The 22,740-nt window shown below is 44.5% G+C and overlaps 1 protein-coding gene across 4 annotated transcripts in view; it reads left to right on the top strand.

Moving 5' to 3' along the window:
• Positions 1 to 22,740, top strand: part of dlg2 (discs, large homolog 2 (Drosophila)) — a 1,345,388-nt gene that overhangs the window by 1,303,537 nt on the left and 19,111 nt on the right. For all 4 annotated transcript variants that reach the window (XM_068033932.1, XM_068033931.1, XM_068033933.1 and 1 more), the window contains 2 exons: positions 18,384 to 18,556; positions 22,298 to 22,407. In XM_068033932.1, coding sequence (XP_067890033.1) covers positions 18,384 to 18,556; positions 22,298 to 22,407 — 283 coding nt within the window. The remainder of the gene's footprint in view (positions 1 to 18,383; positions 18,557 to 22,297; positions 22,408 to 22,740) is intronic.

Below are 22,740 nucleotides of genomic sequence, written 5' to 3'. Positions count from 1 at the left end.
CCATAGGCCAGTCAGTTCATCCTCAGTGATGGAAAGGTTTTTAGAAACAATAATCCGGGACAAAATTAACAGTCACTTGGACTAATTAAGAAAAGTCAGTGTGGATTTGTAAAAAGCAAATCATGTTTAGCCAACTTGATTAATTGTTTGATGAGGTAACAGAGAGGGTTGTTGAGGATAATGCAGTTGATGTGGTGTACATGGACTTCCAAAAGACATTTGCTATAGTGCCACATAATAGACTTGCCAGCAAAGTTGAAGCCCATGGCAAAATGAAGATGAACTTGTCTAAGTGACAGGAAACAGAAAGTAGTGGTTATTTTTCAGACTGGAGAAAGATATAGGACTGAATTTTTCCAGCTCTCCGCCGGTCTTGGGGCAAGCTTCAAAAACGGTGCTGCGCACGCGCAAGATGTACGCTGCGGAGCCACCGTGATATTTGGTGTGGCGGCTCATTTATGTGGCCAGGGCAGTTGACCCGCCCCGATGATGTAGAGGGGGCAGGTGCTCCGTCCCCTGCAGTGGTGTCTGCTGCCACCGTGCAGGCACCAGTGCCATTTTTAAAGGGCTTCAGGCCCTTCCGAATCATTTATATTTTTAAAGTTATAGGCGAGAGAAAACTAAGGTTAAAAATGTATTCAAAGTTTCAATCCCCTCTCCCATCTACCCAATGACTAATCAATTTATAAATTGCCCTCTCCCCCCAAAAAAACAATCTCGCAATCCCAACCTTTCCCCCGCCAAAGTTTAAAAACTTTAACCTTCAACCCCTTCCCACCATCCCCTCCACCAATCACTTTAGTTTTCCCTGTTCCTCCCCACCCCCCTGCCCAGAAAAATTAGCTACTTCCCCTCCCAACCAGTGTTCCACCTCGGATCTCCAAACAGAGATCCGAAGGCGCAGGAGTTCCAGCAACCGGCCGGCATATTGTCGTGGGATGGCATCGCAACGAGCTAACTATTTATTCCTTTATTTAAATAAATTAAAATATTTAATTAGGCTCCCTTCGCCGAGCGGCAGAGGGCCGCCATGAGGCCTTGCTGCTGCCGGTAATATGGGGCGGGGCCTTCCCGGCATCGAGGCCCGTAGCGGGCCTCTCCTGGAGGTATTTTCCGGGACCCCCGCCAAGGCTCCTGAGGTCGGGAACTGGTAAAATCCAACTCATACAGTGGGGTTCTCCAGGGATCGTATTGATACCACTACTTTTCTTGATTTATATTAATGAGTTAGACCTGGATGTACAGGGCACAATTTCAAAATTTGCAGATGGCAAAATTTAGAAGTATTGTGAACTGTGAGGAGGATAATGAAAGACTTCAAGAGGACATAAACTGGCTGCTGGAACAGGCAGACATGTGGCAGATGAAATTTAATGCAGAGAAGTGTGAAGTGATACAAGGAAGAATGAGAAGAGGAACTATAAACTAAAAGATATAATTCTAACGGGAATGCAGCAACAGGGAAACCTGGGAGTGTGTATACACAAATTGTTGAAGGTGGCAGGGCAGGCTGAGAAAGTGGTTAAAACGGTATATGGGATCCTGGGCTTTATAATTAGAGGCATAGAGTACAAAAGCATGAAGTTATGATGAACCTTTAAAAAACACTGCTTCAGCCTCAACTGAAGTATTGTGCCCAATTCTGGGCACCACACTTTAGGAAGGATGTGAAGGCTTTTGAGAGGGTGCAGAAAACATTTATGGGATTGGTTCCAGTGATGAGGGACTTCAGTTACATTGGTAGATTAGAGAAGCTGGGGTTGTTCTCCTTAAAGAGAGGGTTGGGACGAGATTTGATTGAGGTTTTCAAAATTGTGAGAGGTCTGGCCAGAGTAGATAAAAATTGTTCCCATTGGTGGAAGGGTCAAGAACCAGAGGGCACAGATTTAACGTGATTGGCAAAAAAACAATGGCATGAATCATAGTCATTTACAGCACAGACAAAGGCCATTCGGCCCATCAAGTCTCTGCCGGCTTTCCACAGAGGAAAAATATTTTTGCGCATTGAGTGGTTAGGGTCTGGAATGCACTGCCTGAGAAAGTGGTGGCTTTCAAAAGGGAATTGGATATGCACTTGAAGAGAAAACATTTGGAGTGCTGTGGGGAAAGGATGGGGAGGGTACTAGCTAAATTGCTCTTGCAGAGAGCCAATACAGACTTGATGGGCTGAATGGCCTCTTCCTGTGCTGTAACCATTCTATGATTCTGTGATCGGTTTAGAGGAGGGTCATTAGATTGATATGTAGTTTAAGGTCCATTAGTTGTCAAGGCAGGCTTAGAAAACTGGGGATTCTGACCCAGCAACAATGATATACATTCAAGCCTGGCTGGTGTATGAGTTGGAAAGGAATTTGGAATTAATGCTGTTGCCACAAAACTGTGGCTCTTGTTCTACTTGGTGCTAGATGTCTCAGATGAAGGAGTTTAGAGTAACATTGGTGAGTTGCTGCACTGCATCCTGTAGATTGTACATTTAACACAGTGCATTTGTGGTGGAGAGGATGGATATGGAGTTCCATGGCAGGGGCACCAATCAGGCAAACTGCTTTATCCTGGATGATATTGAACTTTTTTGAGAGTTGTTGCAGCTGCTTTCATCCAGGAAAGTGGCGAGTATTCCATCTTGCACATGCTGGAGAAGCCTTCAGATGGCAAGAGGTGAGCAACTTGTTGAAGAATATCTAGCTTCTGTCCTGGTTGTGTAGCCATGGTATTGATATGGCTGGTCCAATTCAGCTTCAGTTCAGTGGCGACCTCCAAGATGTTGATGATAGGGATCTATGAGATGAAAGAATCATTTAAGAGCTTTCGCTTAATCAAGGTGGTCATGACTTGGCACTTATGTGGCACAAATGATACCTGCCACTGGAGAAGCCCAAGTCAGAATCTTATCTAGGTCCTGTTGTATGCTTGAATGGGCTTCTCCATTATCAGAAGGGTTGTGAACAGAGCTGAACACTGTTGAATCATCAATGAATAGCATACTCCTGACTTTATACCAGTCGCAAGTTAATAAATGAAGCAGATCAAGATGGTAGGGCTGAGTACACTTTCCTGATGAACTTTTGCAGTGATGTCCTGTGGCTGTGATGACTGAACTCTGACAGTCACAATGATCTTCTTTTGTATCAGGTATGACTCCATCCATTGGGGGAGGATTTTTTCTTTGACCCCCCCACCCCTGCATCACCCATTGTTTTTCTAGGGCTCCTTAGTTTCATACATGGTTAAATACTGTCTTCATGTCAAGGAAAGCTATTTTCACCTATTCTTTGACATGTAGCTCTTGCATTCATGTCTAGATTAAAGATCTGATGAGGACTGGAGCCAAGCGATTCCGGCAGAACCTGTACAGTGCGTTGTTGAGCAGTTTATTGATGAGTAGGTGTTACTTGAGGGCACAATTGATCACTTTACTGATGATTATTGGGAAGAGCCTTCTTTAATTCATTCTAGAAACCTGTATGTCACTGGGAAAGTCAACATTTATTCCCCATCCCTAGTTGTGTTGCAAAGGTTGTGGTGGGCCTTCTTCTTGAACCACTGGGTACAACTGAGCAGCTTGCAAGGTTACTTCAGCAGACAGATAATAGTCAACCACATTAACAAAGACTAGACTGGTTAAGCACAGCAGTTTTCCTTCCTTAAAGGACATTAGTGAACTAGTCGAGTTTTTATGACAGTCCGACAGCTCCCTGGTCACTTTTACTGACCGAGTTTTTCATTTCCTGACCTTTTTTAAATAAATGCAAATTTCAAAACTGCCATGGTGGGATTTGAACTCATGGGACTGAACTTTCGTTGTGGGGTCAGGACCCTGACATCAGGTGAATTTCTGGGTCCTGACCCCACGTTGCGTTGACTCCTGATGCCCCAACTTGATTTTTAACAGACAGACCAATTAGAGGCTAGGGAGTGTGCTCACCATCCAATTAAGGATGGCGAAGAAGTTCCCAAGGCTGGATAGAGCGCTGTCCCTCCCCCTTCTCTGATCTGCCACCAGGAGACCACCTGCATCCCTTGGCTGTGTTTAGGCCTCAGTGGGGGGACCCGCATGCTGACAGGAAAATTCCTAATTGGCTTTTTAATTGGGCTAATGGACTGCCCGCCACTTGCGGCTGGTAACTGTCACCCCATGCCAACCCCGCCACCCCCCCCCCGACCCCACCCCACCCCACCCCACCACTTCTCCCAGAATGAAAATGGCCCAGAGGTGCTAACGTGGTGGGGGACTGGCACCCCAGGCGGTGGCAGGAAATTGCAGGCCCATCCACTTCTGGTCCCGCGTCTGCAGCAGTTTGAAAATTCGGTCCATGTTCTTTGGATTATTAGTCCAGGGCTCTTCATTACTAGTTCAGTAACATAATCATGACATTACAGTACCCTAACAAGTAGGTAGTTGACCATCTAGATTTGTTGTTATTTTTGTGGCTCGGATATACTTAGACAATCTTCTGCATTGTTGACTAGTTGCTAGTATCGTGGTTTTACTGGACTAGCTTACCTAGAGAAATGGCTAGCTTACGTGCATGTATAACCCCCCCACCCTCACTAACACCCCCCACCCCATCGCCGGGTTCTGCCTGAATGGCCCCATTTACCTCTTTTGGGGTCTTCTCCTGTCTCTTCCTCTGCAAGGTATCCTGCAGAACCGAGAGTGGCCACCGGAGCTGGTCCCTTAAAAGGGCGGTATCCCCAACGATAGGCAGTTATTTGGTTGCCTGCTGTGAAATCGTACCAGGGGGGTCCAACGGAGGGCCGAGATCAAGTCCTCCCACCTTCTGGCCTGCGGCCGGGACCTTCTTCGCTGGAATAAAATCCAGCCTATTTTCTCTGTACTTAGTCCTTCAATCCATTGTTAATAATGATAAAACCAAGAGCATAATTGCTGGATATTTGATTAGGTCTAATAAACATTTCTATGCAAAACATTAACCTTATTTACTCTGTCCAATGATGATGAATCTGTTGTGTATTTCTAGCATTTGCTATTTTTTTGTTTCTTAAACAGCTCTTTTTAGGTGATACTTGACACCTTTTGCTGGGAATTTTTTTCTACATGATAATTTCTCCTTGTAGGAAATTGTTTCTTCAAAGCTTGAGGCTTATTAAGTAAGGAAGAAAGTCAAACATTATCCTGACTTGGAAATAGTGGTATACAGTTGAGAGGGAGTTGCCCTGGGAGTCCTCAACATCAAGTCTGGACCCCATGAAGTCTCATGGCATCAGATCAAACATGGACAAGGAAACCTCCTGCTCATTACCACCTACCGCCCTCCCTCTGCTGATGAGTCAGTACTCCTCCATGTTGAACACTACATGGAGGAAGCACTGAGGGTGGCAAGGATACAGAATGTACTCTGGGTGGGGGATTTCAATGTCCATCACCAAGACTGGCTCGGTAGCACCACTACTGACCGAGCTGGCCGAGTCCTAAAGAACATAGTTGCTATACTGGGTATGCGGCAGGTGGCGAGGAAACCAACAAGTGGGAAAAATATACTTGACCTTGTCCTCACCAATCTGCCTGCCGCAGATGCATCTGTCCATGACAGTATTGGTAGGAGTGACCACCACACAGTCCTTGTGGAGACAAAGACCTGCCTTCACATTGAGGATACCCTCCATCGTGTTGTGTGGCACTACCACCGTGCTAAATGGGATAGATTTCAAACAGATCTAGCAGATCTAGGGCGGCACAGTGGCGCAGTGGTAACACCGCAGCCTCACAGCTCCAGGGACCCGGGTTCAATTCTGGGTACTGCCTGTGTGGAGTTTGCAAGTTCTCCCTGTGTCTGCGTGGGTTTTCTCCGGGTGCTCTGGTTTCCTCCCACAAGCCAAAAGACTTGCAGGTTGGTAGGTAAATTGGTCATTATAAATTGACCTAGTATAGGTAGGTGGTAGGGAAATATAGGGACAGGTGGGGATGTGGTAGGAATATGGGATTAGTGTAGGATTAGTATAAATGGGTGGTTGATGGTCGGCACAGACTCGGTGGGCCGAAGGGCCTGTTTTAGTGCTGTATAACTAAACAATGCAAAACTGGGCATCCATGAGGCGCTGTGAGCCTTCAGCAGCAGCAGAATTATACTCAACCACAATCTGTAACCTCATGGCCCGGCATTTCCCCCACTCTCCCATTGCCATCAAGCCAGGAGACCAACCCTGGAAAGGGTTGGAGGGCATGCCAGGAGCAGCACCAGGCATACCTGAAAATGAGGTGTCAACCTGGTGAAACTACAACACAGGACTATCTGCGTGCCAAACTGTGAAAGCAGCATGCGGTAGACAGAGCTAAGCGATCCCATAACCAACAGATCAGATCTAAGCTCTGCAGTCCTGCCACATCCAGCCATGAATGGTGGTGGACAATTAAACAACTAACTGGAGGAGGTAGCTCCACAAATATCCCCATCCTCAATGTTGGGGGAGCCCAGCACATCAGTGCGAAAGATAAGGCTGAAGCATTTGCACAATCTTCAGCTAGAAGTGCCGAGTTAATGATCCATCTCAGCCTCCTCCTGAAGTCCCCAGCATCACAGATGCCAGACTTCAGCCAATTCAATTCACTCCGCGTGATATCAAGAAATGACTGAAGGCACTGGATACTGGAAAGGCTATGGGCCCTGACAATATTCCAGCAATAGTACTGAAGACCTGTGCTCCAGAACTTGCCGCGCCCCAAGCCAAGCTGTTCCAGTACAGCTACAACACTGGCATCTACCCTGCAATGTGAAAAATTGCCCAGGTATGTCCTGTACACAGAAAGCAGGACAAGTCCAACCTGGCCAATTACTGCCCCATCAGCCTACTCTCAATCATCAAGAAAGTGATGGAAGGTGTCATCAACAGTGCCATCAAACGGCACTTGCTTAGTAATAACCTGCTCAGTGACGCTTAGTTTGGGTTCTGCCAGGGCCACTCAGCTCCTGACCTCATTACAGCCTTGGTTCAAACATGGAGAAAACAGCTGAACTCAAGAGGTGAGGTGAGAGTGACTGCCCTTGACATCAAGGCAGCATTTGACCGAGTATGGCATCAAGGAGCCCTAGCAAAACTGAAGTCAATGGGAATCGGGGGAAAACTCTCCGCTGGTTGGAGTCATACCTAGTGCAAAGGAAGATGATTGTGGTTGTTGGAGGTCAATCATCTGAGCTCCAGGACATCACTGCAGGAGTTCCTCAGGGTAGTGTCCTAGGCCCAACCATCTTCAGCTGCTTCATCAATGACCTTCCTTCAATCATAAAGTCAGAAGTGGGGATATTCGCTGATGATTGCACAATGTTCAGCACCATTCGCGACTCCTCAGATAGTGAAGCGGTCCATGTAGAAATGCAACAAGACCTGGACAATATCCAGGCTTGGGCTGATAAGTGGGAAGTAACATTCGCACCACACAAGTGCCAGGCAACGACTATCTCCAACAAGAGAGAATCAAACCATATCCCCTTGACATTCAATGGCATTACCATCGCTGAACACCCCACTATCAACATCCTAGGGGCTACCTTTGACCAGAAACTGAACAGGAGTAGCCGTATAAATACCATAGCTACAAGAGCAGGTCAGTGGCTAGGAATCCTGCGGTGAGTAACTCACCTCCTGACTCCCCAAAGCCTGTTCACCATCTATAAGGCACAAGTCAGGAGTGTGATGGAATACTCTCCACTTGCCTGGATGGGTGCAGCTCCAACAACACTCAAGAAGCTCGACACCATCCAGGACAAAGCAGCCCGCTTGATTGGCACCCCATCCACAAACATTCACTCCCTCCACCACCGATGCACAGTGGCAGCAGTGTGTACCATCTACAAGGTGCACTGCGGTAACGCACCAAGGCTCCTTTGACAGCACTTTCCAAACCTGCGACCTCTACCAACTAGAAGGACAAGGGCAGCAAATGCATGGGAACACCAGAAACTGCAAGTTCCCCTCCAAGCCACACACCATCCTGAATTGGAACTAAAACAAGAAATGCTGGATTCACTCAGCAGGTCTGGCAGCATCTGTGGAAAGAGATGTCCTCTTTCCACAGATGCTGCCAGACCTGCTGAGTGAATCCAGCATTTCTTGTTTTTGTTTCAGATTTCCAGCATCCGCAGTATTTTGCTTTTATTACTGAATTGGAACTATATCGTTATTCCTTCACTGTCGCTGGGTCAAAATCCTGGAACTCCCTTCCTAACAACACTGTGGGTGTACCTATCTCCCATGAACTGCAGAGGTTTAAGAAGGCAGCTCACCACCACCTTCTCAAGGGCAATTAAGGATGGGCAATAAATGCTGGCCTGGCTAGTGACACCCACATCCCATGAATGAATAAAAAAAAACAACATTCCTTCATCGTCATTGGGTCAAAATCCTTGAACTCCCTACTCTATAGGATTGTGGGAGTACCTTCACCACGTGGACTGTAGCAGTTCAAAAAGGCCACTCACCACCACAGTCTCAGGGGCAATTAGGAATGAGTAATAAATACTGAAATTTAAAAAATTTACTTTTGGGCTGGGTGCTGAATCAGCACAATATTGGCAGTGCATCTGAGATGCACATGTTTTCTTTAGTTATCTGCAGTTCACATATTATGAATATTGTTTGTTGGGAAGTACCATTGCCAGCTTGCCAACTAATATGATTTCATTGGGACTCACAATTTTGATTGTAGTTGGCAGCCTAAAAAATTGGTAACTAAAATCTTGTGATACTGTGCTAACCAGGGAGCTCATAGGATTTTGTCCTTTGAAAGTTTCTGGATAAGTGCACATGGAAGATTTCTTACTCAATTAGCACATCTTTCTGCTTATCTTGCATCTTAAACAAAATATCTGTGTAGGTTTCACCTGATACATGGCACCTGTTCTATCAGAGCTGAATATCTCATATTTATCTTTGAATTATGTGCACCATATCCATAAAGAATTGCTAGGACTTTCCTGATAATGATCCATTTTCTTTGTTCCCTGCGGTATCCATACCATCTGATGTCCTTGATGGATTAGCCCCTCATTCCTTTATGTGTTCTCTTGATTTTATGTGAACATCCCCATGTTACAATCTCTTTGCATCTGGTGCTGTCTCTCTGCCCAGTCTAGAAAGGTCCAGCAGTTCCATCAACTTCAAAAGCAATGGTCTTGAAATTTCCCAAAATAACTTTTAATAAATGTTTCCAGTTATTCCTTTGCAATAAATTTGTAAATGATTTCTCTGTGGAAAATGTTGTATTTGTTATAAATAATAGGTTTACACTATCGAAGAAGTTCTAAAATAAAAAAAAAGTTAGCAATCTAACAAATGCTTTGGCTGTGATATTTACTGGGAGGGTACGGGGGAGCGTACCAGTGAGAAGGAAACCCCAGGGGTGTGGAGCTCATTATCATTGATTGTGGGGCAGGCCAGAGACCAGGGGTTGGGGGTAGGTGGGCAGCAGGGAGTTGGCTGATCTTACAGCAAGGGGAGGACGCAATTGGCAGAACTGAGGCCAAAGATTTGTTTGAGGGGCTGGGTGAAGCTTTCCTGCTGGAGCCAGCTGTTTCTATCTCCATTTCGCCTGCCGGACTTCTCGAGGCCTGGGAAACCCGGCCGGCAGATGTTGAATTTAAATCAGACTTTCAACTGCACTTGGGAACCTGATTTAAATATTAAAATGAAGTGTCCTGTTTGTTCAAGATGGAACATATGCATACCTCGCAACCCATCACTGTAAAAATGGCGGCAGGCAAGTTCATGAAGCATTGGGAAGACATTCCATGATTTAAAATTTTTAACCCTCACCCGCCTGTTGTTGTGTGTGGGGTTTGGTGGGGGCAGAGGGCGGTTACTATTGATCCCTATCATCCTCAGGCCTCACTGCTTTGATGCGCAAGTGTGCTTGAGCCTCAGGAAAGGTTGGACAGGTTGAGTCTGGATTCATTGAAGTTTAGAAGGATGAGAGGTAATCTTATTGAAACATATAAGATCCTGAGGGGACTTGACAAGGTGGATGTTGAAAGGATGTTTCCCTTGTAGGGGAGACTAAAACTAGGAGGCATATTTTAAAAGTAGGGGGTCTCCCATTTAAGACAGAGATGAGGAAAAAGAATTCTCTGAGGGTTGTGAGTCTGTGGAATTCTCTTCCCCACAGAGCAGTGGAGGCAAAGTCATTGAAAGTCAGTGGAGGCAGAGTTATTGAAAGTTTTTAAGGCAGAGGTAGATAGATTCGTGACAAATCGGGGAGGTGGGGGGTGGGGACAGCGGTCAAAGGGTGTCAGGGGTAGGCCGAAAAGTGGAGTTGAGACCACAAACAGATCAGCCACGATCTTACTGAACAGCGGAGCAGGCTTGAGGGGCCGAATAGCCTACTCCTGCTCCTAGTTCATATGTTTGTATTTTCATAGCCCAGCATGGGTGCTAAGAGCTAACTGCCCAGTGTGCAAAATACCTGATAAGCCCCAAAAGTATTGATATCTTACTAGGCTCATTATGAGCCTGAACTTTATGAATATATTGGCCCTAATTTGAACTCCAAGCAAGTTTTGGGTGGGTGGGTAGTGAGCATGAATACACAGCAATAACACTTTCAATGCACATCACAATCTCCGGATTGTTCTGATTACAGATCTGTCAGCCATTTTCCTTTTATTGAAGCTATTACTATTCTGTTAGGTGATTAATGGAGGAGGCGATGCCTCATATATATAATTGAGCCAAGACATAGGTCAGAATTTTATGTTTGGCAGGAGGCCCCATCCACCCACCAAAAAGTCGGGAAGAGTCCGTCTCTGCCGGGGCTGGGGAGCCACGTCAGGATTATACGCCCCACAGGCCCTTAACTGGACTCGGGTGGGACTTCCGCCTCTCAAAGTGCTGCCGGCCAATCAGAGGGCCAGCAGCTCTCAGTCCCAGCAGCGCCACCGGAAGCGGTGGCCATCATTGGGACTGCACCCAGCCAACAGCAGGATCATGGATGCCAGCCCCGGAAGAGAGGTACATTTTGGAGCCGCACCAGGGACAATCAGCCGGGCCCCGGCGAGGTAAGGTGTGTTGGTTGGGGGTTGGGGGGAGCGGTCTTTATTTCAGTGGGGGCAGTTGGGGCTTTGGGGGGGCCCTCCATGGAGTACAGGGTGCCCAATGTGGAGGGCCCTCCCAGTCCGCAAGGAGGCTGCCAGGTTTTACCTGGTCGTCTTCTGTGGGGTCTAAGCTGCCTGCTGGCAGCTCATAAAATACCAGTGGCGACGAGAGGAGGCCCTTAAGTGGCAGTTAATTGGCAGGAGGCATAAAATTCCGTCCATAGTTTTGGGCTGCCACTAATTCACTGACCAATTATCCAGAATAAAGAACTTTTCCACATCCCTCCCAATGATTCCTTTCATGTTTTTAAAAAAAATTATGGATTCCTCTACATCAGCCTTTTTTCCATTGAGCATTTGTTAAACTGCATTGATTTAGGGCCATTTTCAACACTTTTGCCCTTAGAGCTACTTTCGGGTAATCCATTGCCAATATCTATCCCTCAACCAACATCATTAAAACTGATTATCTGGTCACTTTCACATTGCTCTTTGCAGGATTTTGTGCGTAAATTGGCTGCTGCATTTCAGAAGAACTTCATTGGCTTTGAGAGGTCCTCAGGTCTTGAAAGTTGCTACATAAATGCAAGTCTTCTCTTCTTCAACGCCTAAACGAGCATTCATCCAATGTTCATTATGGCTAGAAAATACTGCAGTACGGAGAGCTACCTCAACAGCTATCCAGCTGGTATCCTCTGTATCTTTGTACCACAGTCTCATTGGCATAATAGGGTTGCCAGTAATATGTTTTGAGATTTTGGAAAGCATAAGGCTGACAGTTCTACAGGGCATTTTATCAATCCTGATAAATTCGAACAGGTTTCTTTTGAGAGAGATCGAAAAGCTTTACAGAAAATTTATAATACAGCATAACATATAGGACTGAATTTTACCAGCCCATCAACGCCGTGTGTGGGTTGTATCTCTCCTCTGCAGCAGTGGTGGAGTGGCTCATTGGTATCGGGAGCCATGTCTGCAAAGGATAGCCCGATCTCCAAGAAGTCACCCCTCCTCCCTTTAGGAATGCAGAGTGAGACCCCTGAATAACAGAACTTACCTTCGCTGGCAACCACTTTTGCCTCTGAGGACCCGCCGGCTCTTCAAATCGTGAACGGGACAGCACGTGACAGCCGCCCATTCAGGAAAAAATCCAAAAGTGTCAGTGGAGAGGCAGCAGGCTGCATAATCAGCAAAGGTAAGTACCGTTTACTATATGCTAATAGTGGTGCCGCTGCTGCCGTGCAGCAGGGGAACCACACCGAGGTCCCACCAGAGACCTTTGTGGGGTCACAGTCAGCAGTGCACCACTGCATCAGGGAGGTCACCAATGCCCTGTACTGGAGGGCCAGTGAGGATGTCTGCTTCAGGACGGACACTCACAGACAGGCCCAGAGGTCTGTTGGTTCTGGCACCATTGCCGGAGAACCATAGGTTGTAATGTTCCTAGACTGCACTCATGTGGCCATCAGGCCTACTGCCAGGCTACCACCTGCAGACGTCACCATTAAAGGAGCCCTCTCAATCTAGGTGAAGCTGGTATGTGAACACCGTAGATGCTTGCAGCGAATATGTAACCGCTTCTCAGGCAGCTGCCATTACACCTGGGTGTTGCGCCAGTCCCGGCTACCACCGCTGTTCACTGAACTGGCTTAGATGGAGGGGTGGCTTCTTGGAGATCAGGGCTATCCTTTGCAGACATGGCTCCCGACACCAGTGAGAGACTCCACCACTGCTGCAGAGGAGAGATGCAACGTCAGCCACTGAGCTACATGAGCCACCATTGAGCAGGAGATCAGCATGCTGAAAGAGCATCTCCAATGCCTTGATGGATAGGGTGATGCTCTGTACTACGGGCCAAAAAGGCCAGCTCCTTTCTTTGCTGCTCTGCACAACTACGCACCCAATAGGGGCCAGGCCAGGCATGATAAGGAGAGACGTCAACAGGATTCCTCCTCGGACTATGAGGACTCTGAGGACCTGCAACATGAAAGACGCATGGGAGGGCAGATGGCACCCAGGCTCTGCATGCATGCCGAGCAGTGAGGTAGGGATATATGGAAGTGGCTTATCAGACCAAGGCTCTCTGCACCATAGGAACCGACATGAGTTCTGCAAGCCATGCATCACCCTCACTCACCTGCTATGCACCAGCCCACATCTGCAGCACCTCTATGTAAACCATTAGAGGCCGCAGCTGCCTGACCCAATGTCCATGTCACTGCATCCGCGGAGACGCTCATGAGTAATGGTAGCATGGCAATGCTGTGATTGCCTACGTTGGCTCTCCTGAAGGGCCAACGGTGCAAAGGGATGTGACATTGGCGCTTCATGCTGGCACACATCATTCACACAGAGAAAAGGACACACATGTTGGTGAGGAACATTTAGTGAAAGACTTATTTACATTGCTGTGACACCCATGCATTCCCATTTGTTTCAGCGTGTTCTCTGTAAACCTCTGTAATGCCTTTTATGGTCGATTTAAGTCTCACATCCTGGAACGTGCGGATGTACGATTATTCGCCCAGGTGCGACACGCCTACAAGAAGGAATGTTACATTTGAGTGGGAGAAGAGGATCACAATTTCACAGGACACTGGGACACAGCAGAGTAAATATATGGCAGCAAAGCGGTAAGTGCTGAGGCAGCATCTGTGGAGAGAGAAGCAGAGTTAACTTGCAGGTCTGTGAACTTGGACAAGTTAACTCTGCTTCTCTCTCCACAGATGCTGCCTGACCTGCTGGATTTCTGCAGCACCTTCTGCTTTGCTGCCAGTTTGACAGCAGCCCCACTCTTCAGCAGTCAGGTAAGTATTCTTTGACAGCTGTCAGGAAGCAGGGGCTGGGGCGCTTAAAATAGGGCCCCAGCACCTGCTGCAAAACTGTCAAAACTCTCGCTGCGCCAAATGTCCCGCCTCTCCCCATGTAATATGGGGGGATGCATGACCTCTATGGAAATGAGCCCCCGCAATTAATATCATGGGGGCTCAGCGGCAGCCAGCAAATGCGGGCGCACCGCCGAGTTCAAAGGCCGCCGCCGTAGAATGCGGCGCCCCAATAAAATTCAGCCCATAGTGTATTTATTGACTCATGTGAGGAGATAAAGCAAAAGAGGCAGGGAGAATTAAGTTTTGGAGGTAATTATACTTGGGGGTTACATACACTTCCATGTCCTCAAAACCTTGTTTTCTCAAAAATGGAAAATTGAATAAATCAGGTTGATGCTTTTGGAGCAATTTAATTCAGTCGTGATTACATTTCTAATCAGAATAAACACTATTATTTGTTATACTGTTCACAGCACATTTGGGAAGTTGATTGGTGCTCTGAAAATATATAAAATTTCATGCAAACATGGAGGCGTAGCATATGAATGGTTGTCATTATCCGATCTCACAACATCATTGCTAAATCTGAGAGCCTTTATCAGTGACAATCAGTTTTAAAGCTATGGCAAAGTATATACCATATTTTACTTTGTTTTCTGCTGTACAAATTGCCACTTAAATACATTGTTTTATTTTACAAAATATATTTTATTGCTACAAGGATTCACTTCAGGGTAATGAAACAAAACAAAGGCTGTTCTTCAAAGTAAATAATTGAATTCAAAGAGCTTTGCAATGTTCCTGAGAGATGTAATAAAATTAGAATTAGAACATTACCAGTGCAGTACAGGCCCTTCGGCCCTCGATGTTGCGCCGACCTGTGAAACCATCTGACCTACACTATTCCATTTTCATCCATATGTCTATCCAATGACCACTTAAATGCCCTTAAAGTTGGCGAGTCTACTACTGTTGCAGGCAGGGCGTTCCACGCCCCTACTACTCTCTGAGTAAAGAAACTACCTCTAACATCTGTCCTATATCTATCACCCCTCAAATTAAAGCTATGTCCCCTCGTGTTTGCCATCACCATCCGAGGAAAAAGACTCTCACTATCCACCCTATCCAACCCTCTGATTATCTTATATGTCTCTATTAAGTCACCTCTCCTCCTCCTTCTCTCCAACGAAAACAACCTCAAGTCCCTCAGCCTTTCCTCGTAAGACCTTCCCTCCATACCAGGCAACATCCTAGTAAATAAGACACTATTTAAATGCAAGTCTTGTTTTCTATCTGTCATAATGATAACTATATGACTGAGAAAGTAAACAGTGACACTGTACAAGTAATTCAAATAATATTGTGTGAGCTGAAAAGAGCTAGAACAAAATTACATTAAAATTCCCACCCAAATACTGTCAGAAAGATAAAGCCTATTTGACAGCACTCAGCACCTATTCCAGTACCTTGGCATCAGAGCAGCATTTTCATGTCTCTAGACTTACTTTTTTCAAGAAATACCTTGATAGTGAGACATATTTATTCCAAACTAGATTTGAATGAGCTCATCCCTAGCTACTTAGCATTTCTACAGTTTCGAACTGCACATTGTCGAGTTTCTTACTTCATCATTAAATCAAAATCCAAGCTTTTATCTTATACCACTGAGATAGACTATTAAATGTCTCCTTGGATATTTCGGGTAACTTAGTCTTGTTCCTCTTTTACCTTTTGTCTCTGCCAACAGTAACTAAATTAGCAACCCTGACACTCAGCGCTGAATTTTACCAGCCCCTTGACGTCGGAGGACGTGGTGGGGGGGCCCGTAAAATACTCGCAGGAGCGGCCCACCATGACACCCAACGCCACGAAGGCCCCGCCGCATTTTACCAGCAGCAAGGCCTAGGTGTGGCCCCCCCCCCCCACCCCGAGCGCCTTCATTTAACTTGTAAAATCAATGCAAATAAATTTACATATACTTGCCCTGTTCCGGCGGCCATCCCACACCAATTTTACGTCCGCCGGCTGCAACTTGTGCCCCTTCAGAACTCCATACAGAGTTCCGAGGTGAGACACCAGTGAGGAGGGGGGAGGAGTGAAATTATCAGGGTGAGGGAGGAAGCGGGAAAAACCTTTTCTATTAGTTGTGGGGAAGATGGGAAGGGGTTGAGGGGCAAAGTTACAAAGTACGGAGGGCAAAGTTGATGATTAGGAAGAAGAGATTTTCTGGTGTGTAATTGTGGGGGTGAGGAGGGGCCTTTATCTGTTAATAAAGTTTTCCATTTTACTTTTCCCACAGTGTGACTTTAAGAATTTCATTTGTTCATAAGGGCTTGAAGTCCTTTAAAAATGGCGCTGGCGCCTATGCGGTAGCGCTGGATGCCATTGCCAGGGACAGAGGGGCTGCCGCCTCTACATCATGGTCGGGGAGGGCCGCTCTGCCCCTTCCATTTAAATGAGCGTCTGTGCAAAATATTGCGGGGGCTCAGCAGGGGCACTTCCGTGTCAGAAGGCCGCCGAGTTCAAAGTGTGGCGCTGTGATGTGCGGTGCACTAATAAAATTCAGCCCTCATTGTGCAAACATATTCTAATGATAAAATACTGAATTACAGAAACAGTCTGGACTAGGGTTGTTGCTTCATTAACATGATTGTAAGGCAGGGCTGCAAAGAAGTGATTACTAACTCAGCAGATGTAATCTGTTGGTGGCCCTTATTTATTTAGGGTTCTGCAGCATGCAGCCAGTGAACGGTGCTATTTTTATGGGGTCTGATTTCAACCTCATTGCAACCCCTATGCAACAGGATCTTGATCTCAGCCTCACTGCAGGGAAAATGTTTTGATTGGAGTCACGAGAAAGAAGATCATCAAACAGGTTACCCCAAGCTGTTTTGCACCCCTCTGCCTGTTAGCTGGAATATGGTATATTACTAGAAAACGGGGACAGGGCACCTTAATAGAAAGAAAATAAAAAGGTTTAAAGGGGATGTAAAATAAATGCTATTAGTTAACATGATTGACAAAATTGTTGACAATGTTTTGCTGTTATACTCCTATAATAGAGCTGGTTTTAACATGTTCATTAAATGGATTTTACAGCCACTTATCATTGGCTTCTTTTAGAGGTGGCATGATGCTTTAGATCATATTTTGGGACTCGTCTTTGCTAAATCAGAATCAGTGTATATCCTTTAATGGTGATTATTTAATAGAAGGAATCATGTTGCTTACCCAGGAGGTGTTCCCATTAACAGACTTCTATTGTACATAAATACTGCTTCATTAAATAGATTAACAAATTCTAAGGTGTAATTTACTGCTAATCAATGCATGCCAGGAAATAACCACCCATGTGTGCATTAAGAAGCCCACTGTGTTTTGAAGGCTTCTCTTGTGGCACTCAGTTATGTTGCCTAGAAAGTTATTTTTGAAGTTTAGACATTATATGAGTTTACTGAGGTTGTTAAAAAATGATCTTGATGGTATTTTTGAATTGCTCCCATTATAGAATACAGATACAATTTTTATTTTAAATGATGGATTTTAAAAATACAACACATACTAAAATATGAAGTTACGTTCATGCTGAAGACATTTAGGGCTGGATTTTACCAAGCCCATGATGTTGGGCTCCATGGGGAGATGGGGGGTGGTGGGTGATGCAAGATTATTCTGGCAGAGGCCCACCACAGAGGCCAATGGCAGGAGGGCCCAGCCCAATCCTCCCAGCGGCAACAAGTCTCCGTGGTGGCCCCCCCCCCCCCACTGTTGCTGGGCGACGGGACCTGGATTTAAATATTTTAATTACTGACATACATAAATTTAAATCAACTTATCTTAAATTTTCCGGGCCCGCCACGATCTTTGGTGGCCAGCACTCCCGTGCCTTCAATTTCCCATCTGGGGAAAGCCGGCATGACACTGGTGGGGAAGGGGGAGGAGTTAAGATTTTCAGTGCCAGTGAGGGGGGATGGAGTCAAATAAACAAAATGGGTATAGGGGATAGTGGGAAGAGGTCAGCTTTAAACTTTGTGCAGTCTACAGGGGAAGGTCAGATTTAAAAGGTAAGTATTTTGGGGGATAGGGAAAACAGCTAATAGTTATTGGGGGGTGGGAAAGGGGGGGTTAGAAATCTATTGTACAAATTTTGGGCAGATACTGCTTTAAAAATTCAAATTGACTGGCATGGCTGGCTGTCCTTTAAAAATGGCGCATAGGCAGCTGACACCATTGCCAGGAATGGATAGCCTGCCACCTCCACGTGATTGGGCGGGGGAGGCCGCCCCGGCTATTTAAATGAGCTGTCGTGCAAGAGATTGCGGCGGCTCTTTGGCATGCGGGCCACCATTTGTTCAGCAGTGAGGTCTTAAAATCCAGTCCTTTGTTTGCATTCTTTTAGAGCTAGGGAAAGATATAGCTGTGGATATTGGTACCAGTATTGTTATACTTTCGAGTAATTGGTTGTCTGCCATTAAATACTAAGTTATGCTTTATCCACTCTTTTATAAAGATACCACAAGACCAAAACGTGACTATGAAATGGATGGACGAGACTATCACTTTGTTACCTGTAGAGATCAGATGGAAAAGGACATCCAGGAGCACAAATTTATTGAAGCAGGACAATATAATGATAATCTGTATGGAACTAGCGTCCAGTCTGTAAAATATGTGGCTGAAAGGGTATGTTGTTTCTTTTAATTTTTTTTGAAACAAAATTTTGGGGTGAGCAAAGGTAATGGTGGGAATGTTTAGAATGGAAATTCGCCCTTTTTTTTCTGGTATCATCATCAAGCACTCCAAGGTTAAATGTGCCTTGCTTCAGATGCAAAGCAAAGTTCCTCCTTGTCTTACGTTTGGGATTTTCCAGACGCAGAATCCACTTATTTGAGCCAATTTATAGAAATTACTTTTTTTTATTGTTAAGGGATATGCATGCTGAAATGATATAGCTATTGACTCCTCATTCTGAAATCCTGGCAATATTAAGGAGAGACCAGTTTATTAAATAGTCATTGAGAAAAGATTTACTATCATTCTTAAAAAAATTCCAAACAATATTCTTTCAAATTATTCAAATCACTAATGATTAAATTGCAAAGAAAGTTTTGTTTTAAATTCAGATATTAATAGTTTTGATTTACAAACTTGACAGAAAAGTTACAGAATTACTTTATCTGATTGTCACACAAGTCAAATTTGAAGAAAAAAATAACTACAATATAAATATATCTATACTAAGGTAGATATGCTAGTCTTAATTTAGCACAATTTAAAATAAAACATTAAACAAACATACATGTATAGCAATTGTCTAGAATAATTTAGCAAAATGTGCAAGCATAACCGTACAGCCTTATTCAGTTAGGGATTAAAATGCAGTGCCACCTTTGGCACTGCATTCCTTACTCCTCACCGGCTAGTCATTTCTTTCTAAACTAACTTGTTTATTGCATATATATAATATATATGAGAGATAGGAAATTAATGAAAAAGTACAGCTTCCGCATGGCTTTGGAGCTGATGGCTTCAGTGCTTTTTGCTGAAATTCAGATTATTATTCAGAATAAGTCACCATAGCAAAAATTGCAATTCACATAGTTGGTAATGATTTGTGAAAACTTGGCTGGAAAGAATTTAAAGTGATTTGTCTTTATTTGTATGCTACACACATAGTTGTCTGTCAGCTGCAATGTTATTGGGTTGTATTTTAGTCTCAGTAGTGAGTGAATGCCAAATTATGTATGAATATATGGGATCTTGCACTGGAACTTACTGTAATTAGAGAGCCATTTCAGTGCAGCTCCCTCTACAAAGAATCTGAGACCAATATGAACAGAGCAAGCAACAATGGTTCTCCTTAAGCAATCAAATTGAAGAATCATTAATAAACAGCACAGAGTCATAGAGTTATACAGCACAGAAATAGGCTCTTCGGCCCACCGTGTCCGTGCCAGCCATCAAGCCTATCTAGTCTAATCCCATTTTCCAGCACTTGGCCCATAGCCTTGTATGCTATGGCATTTCAAATGCTCATCTAAATACTTCATAAATGTTGTGAGGGTTCCTGCCTCTACCACCCCTTCAGGCAATGAATTCCAGATTCCAACCACCCTCAAATCTCCTCTAAACCTCCTGCCCCTTACCTTAAATCTATAGCCCCTGGTTATTGACACCTCCGCTAAGGGAAAAGTTCCTTCCTATTGACCCTATCTATGCCCCTCATAATTAGGTCCCCCTTCAGTCGTCTCTGCTCGAAGGAAAATAACCCTAGCCTATCCAGTCTCTCTTCGTAGCTGAAATGCTTCAGCCCAGGCAACATCCTGTTGAATCTTCTCTGCACCCTCTCCAGTACAATCACATCATTCCTATAGTGTGGTGACCAGAACGGTACACAGTACTCCAGCTGTGGCCTAACTAGCATTTTGTACAGCTCCATCATAACCTCCCTGCTCTTATTATCTATGCGTCAGCTAATAAAGGCAAGTATCTCATATGCCTTCCTAACCACCTTATCTACCTGTGCTGCTGCCTTCAGTGATCTATGGACAAGTACACCAAGGTCCCGCTGACCCTCTGTACTTCCTAGGGTCCTACCATCCATTGTATATTCCCTTGCCTTGTTAGTCCTCCCAAAATGCATCACCTCACACTTCTCAGGATTAAGTTCCATTTGCTACTGCTCTGCCCATCTTACCAGCCCATCTGTATCGTCCTGTAATCTAAGGCTTTACTCCTCACTATTTACGACACCACCAACCTTTGTGTCATCTGCGAACTTACTGATCACTGTAAACAGCAAGGGTCCCAGCACCGATCTCTGTGGTACACCCACCACTTCCTGGTTCAGACCTGGACGTGGGTGAGGTTTTAAATGATTACTTTTCATCTGTGTTCACTATGGAGAAGGACGATATAGGTGTAGAGATCAGGGAGAGGTCACAGGCTTCCACTCACAAAAACAACCCTCGGCCATCACCCTCTGTCTCCTGCCACTAAGCCAATTTTAGATCCAATTTGCCAAATTGCCCTGGATCCCATGGGCTATAACCTTCTTAACCAATCTCCCATGTGGTACCTTATCAAAAGCCTTACTGAAGTTCATGTAGACTACATCAACTGCTTTACCCTCATCTACACACCGAGTCACCTCCTTGAAAAATTCAATCAAATTGGTTAGACATCATCTGCCCCTGACAAAGCCATGCTGACTTGATTAATCCCTGCCTCTCCAAGTGGAGATTAATCCTGTCCCTCAGAATTTTTTCCAATAGTTTCCCTACTACTGATGTTAGACTCACTGGCCTGTAATTGCCTGGTTTATCCCTGCTACCCTTCTTGAATAATGGTACCACATTCGCTGTCCTCCAATCCTCTGGCACCTCTCCTGTGGTCAGAGAGGATTTGAAAATTAGTGTCAGAGCCCCTGCAATCTCCTCCCTTGCCTCACATGTCAACCTGGGATGCATCTCATCTGGGCCTGGGAATTTATCCACTTTTAAGCCCACTAAAATCCCTAATACCTCCTCCCTTTCAATGCTAATTTGTTCAAGTATATCACAATCCCCCTCCCTGATCTCTATACCTACATCGTCCTTCTCCATAGTGAACACAGATGAAAAGTAATCAGTTTAAACCTCACCCACGTCCAGGTCTGAACCAGGAATATTTAATTCAATGTAAATTCAGCTACAGAAAGCAAAATAGAGAGAGAAAGATAGGATTGAGAAAAAAAGAGACAAGGAATTAGGTTTTTTTTAAATCTCCAACACAAATTAAAATCTGATGGAATGAGACTTCATACTTGTAAAGATTAATTTTCTGTATGCTAGAGGTTGTTTGGCAGACATATCATAGCTTTAAGAATTGACTTACACTGGAATGGAGAAGCCCTAACATTTTCTGGTGATTATAGTGGATATATGGGCTGGATGTTGCTGAAAAAATAACAGTGAGACTGGCAATGCCATAAAATTTTAGGGCTTGTCAATTGTGCAATTTCCTGATTTTTGCAATTAACTGAGCATTGGTGGTTGCTCAAAGTTGCTCACTGATTTACGCTTTAATAACAGTGGATGCTGTTAACCTCATTGTATTTCTACAGCAAAATCCAACTAATTATCTTTAAGCTTTGAAAGTCAGATTCAGAACCATTACTTAATTCTTCTTTTAATAAAACTGTGCACAGGTAGATTTACTTTCTGACCTTTGGATTAAAGAGGGGCATCAAATGGCTGCTGTAAATCAATTTTAAATGATTTTGTGGCCATTTTTGAACACTTGAATGCATATTATTGTGCAAGTTAATCATTCATATTTGAAAAATAAGTGATATATTGTAGCTTAAGGTTTCTCACCAGTTTTTTGTCTATATAGAGGAATTTGCTGTACTAACTATAACCAGCTGTTTCTTTTTTCCTTTAGGGCAAACATTGCATACTTGATGTTTCAGGAAATGCTATAAAACGGTTACAAATTGCACAACTTTATCCCATTGCTATTTTTATCAAACCCATGTCTGTGGAGTCATTACTGTAAGTAGTTTATTTTTTCCATAGTTATGATATTCAATGTTTAGTACCATAGAATAGGTTAACCTAGTGCCTCTGTCTTTAGTGGTTCAAATCTCAAGGAAAAGATTTGCAATTGTATAGTCCTTTGTTGTGTCTCTTAGAAACATCCCAAAACACTTTGCATGCAGTGGAACCCTTGCATCATAATGTTTGCCTAATTGGATAACTGGGTATTTGTCCATGTCTAGCTGAGTTTGGCTTGTTTCCACCTATTTACTCCCTATTAATAAGTACCATAAAAGATTGCAATTCTAATATGATCGAAGTTGGATTAATTCACTTAATGCCTGAAAT

This window comes from Heterodontus francisci, chromosome 6 (assembly GCF_036365525.1).
Source record: "Heterodontus francisci isolate sHetFra1 chromosome 6, sHetFra1.hap1, whole genome shotgun sequence".
Classification (NCBI taxonomy): domain Eukaryota; kingdom Metazoa; phylum Chordata; class Chondrichthyes; order Heterodontiformes; family Heterodontidae; genus Heterodontus; species Heterodontus francisci.
Note: the sequence above shows the minus strand (reverse complement) of the source record. Positions and strands in the feature narration are given on the sequence as shown.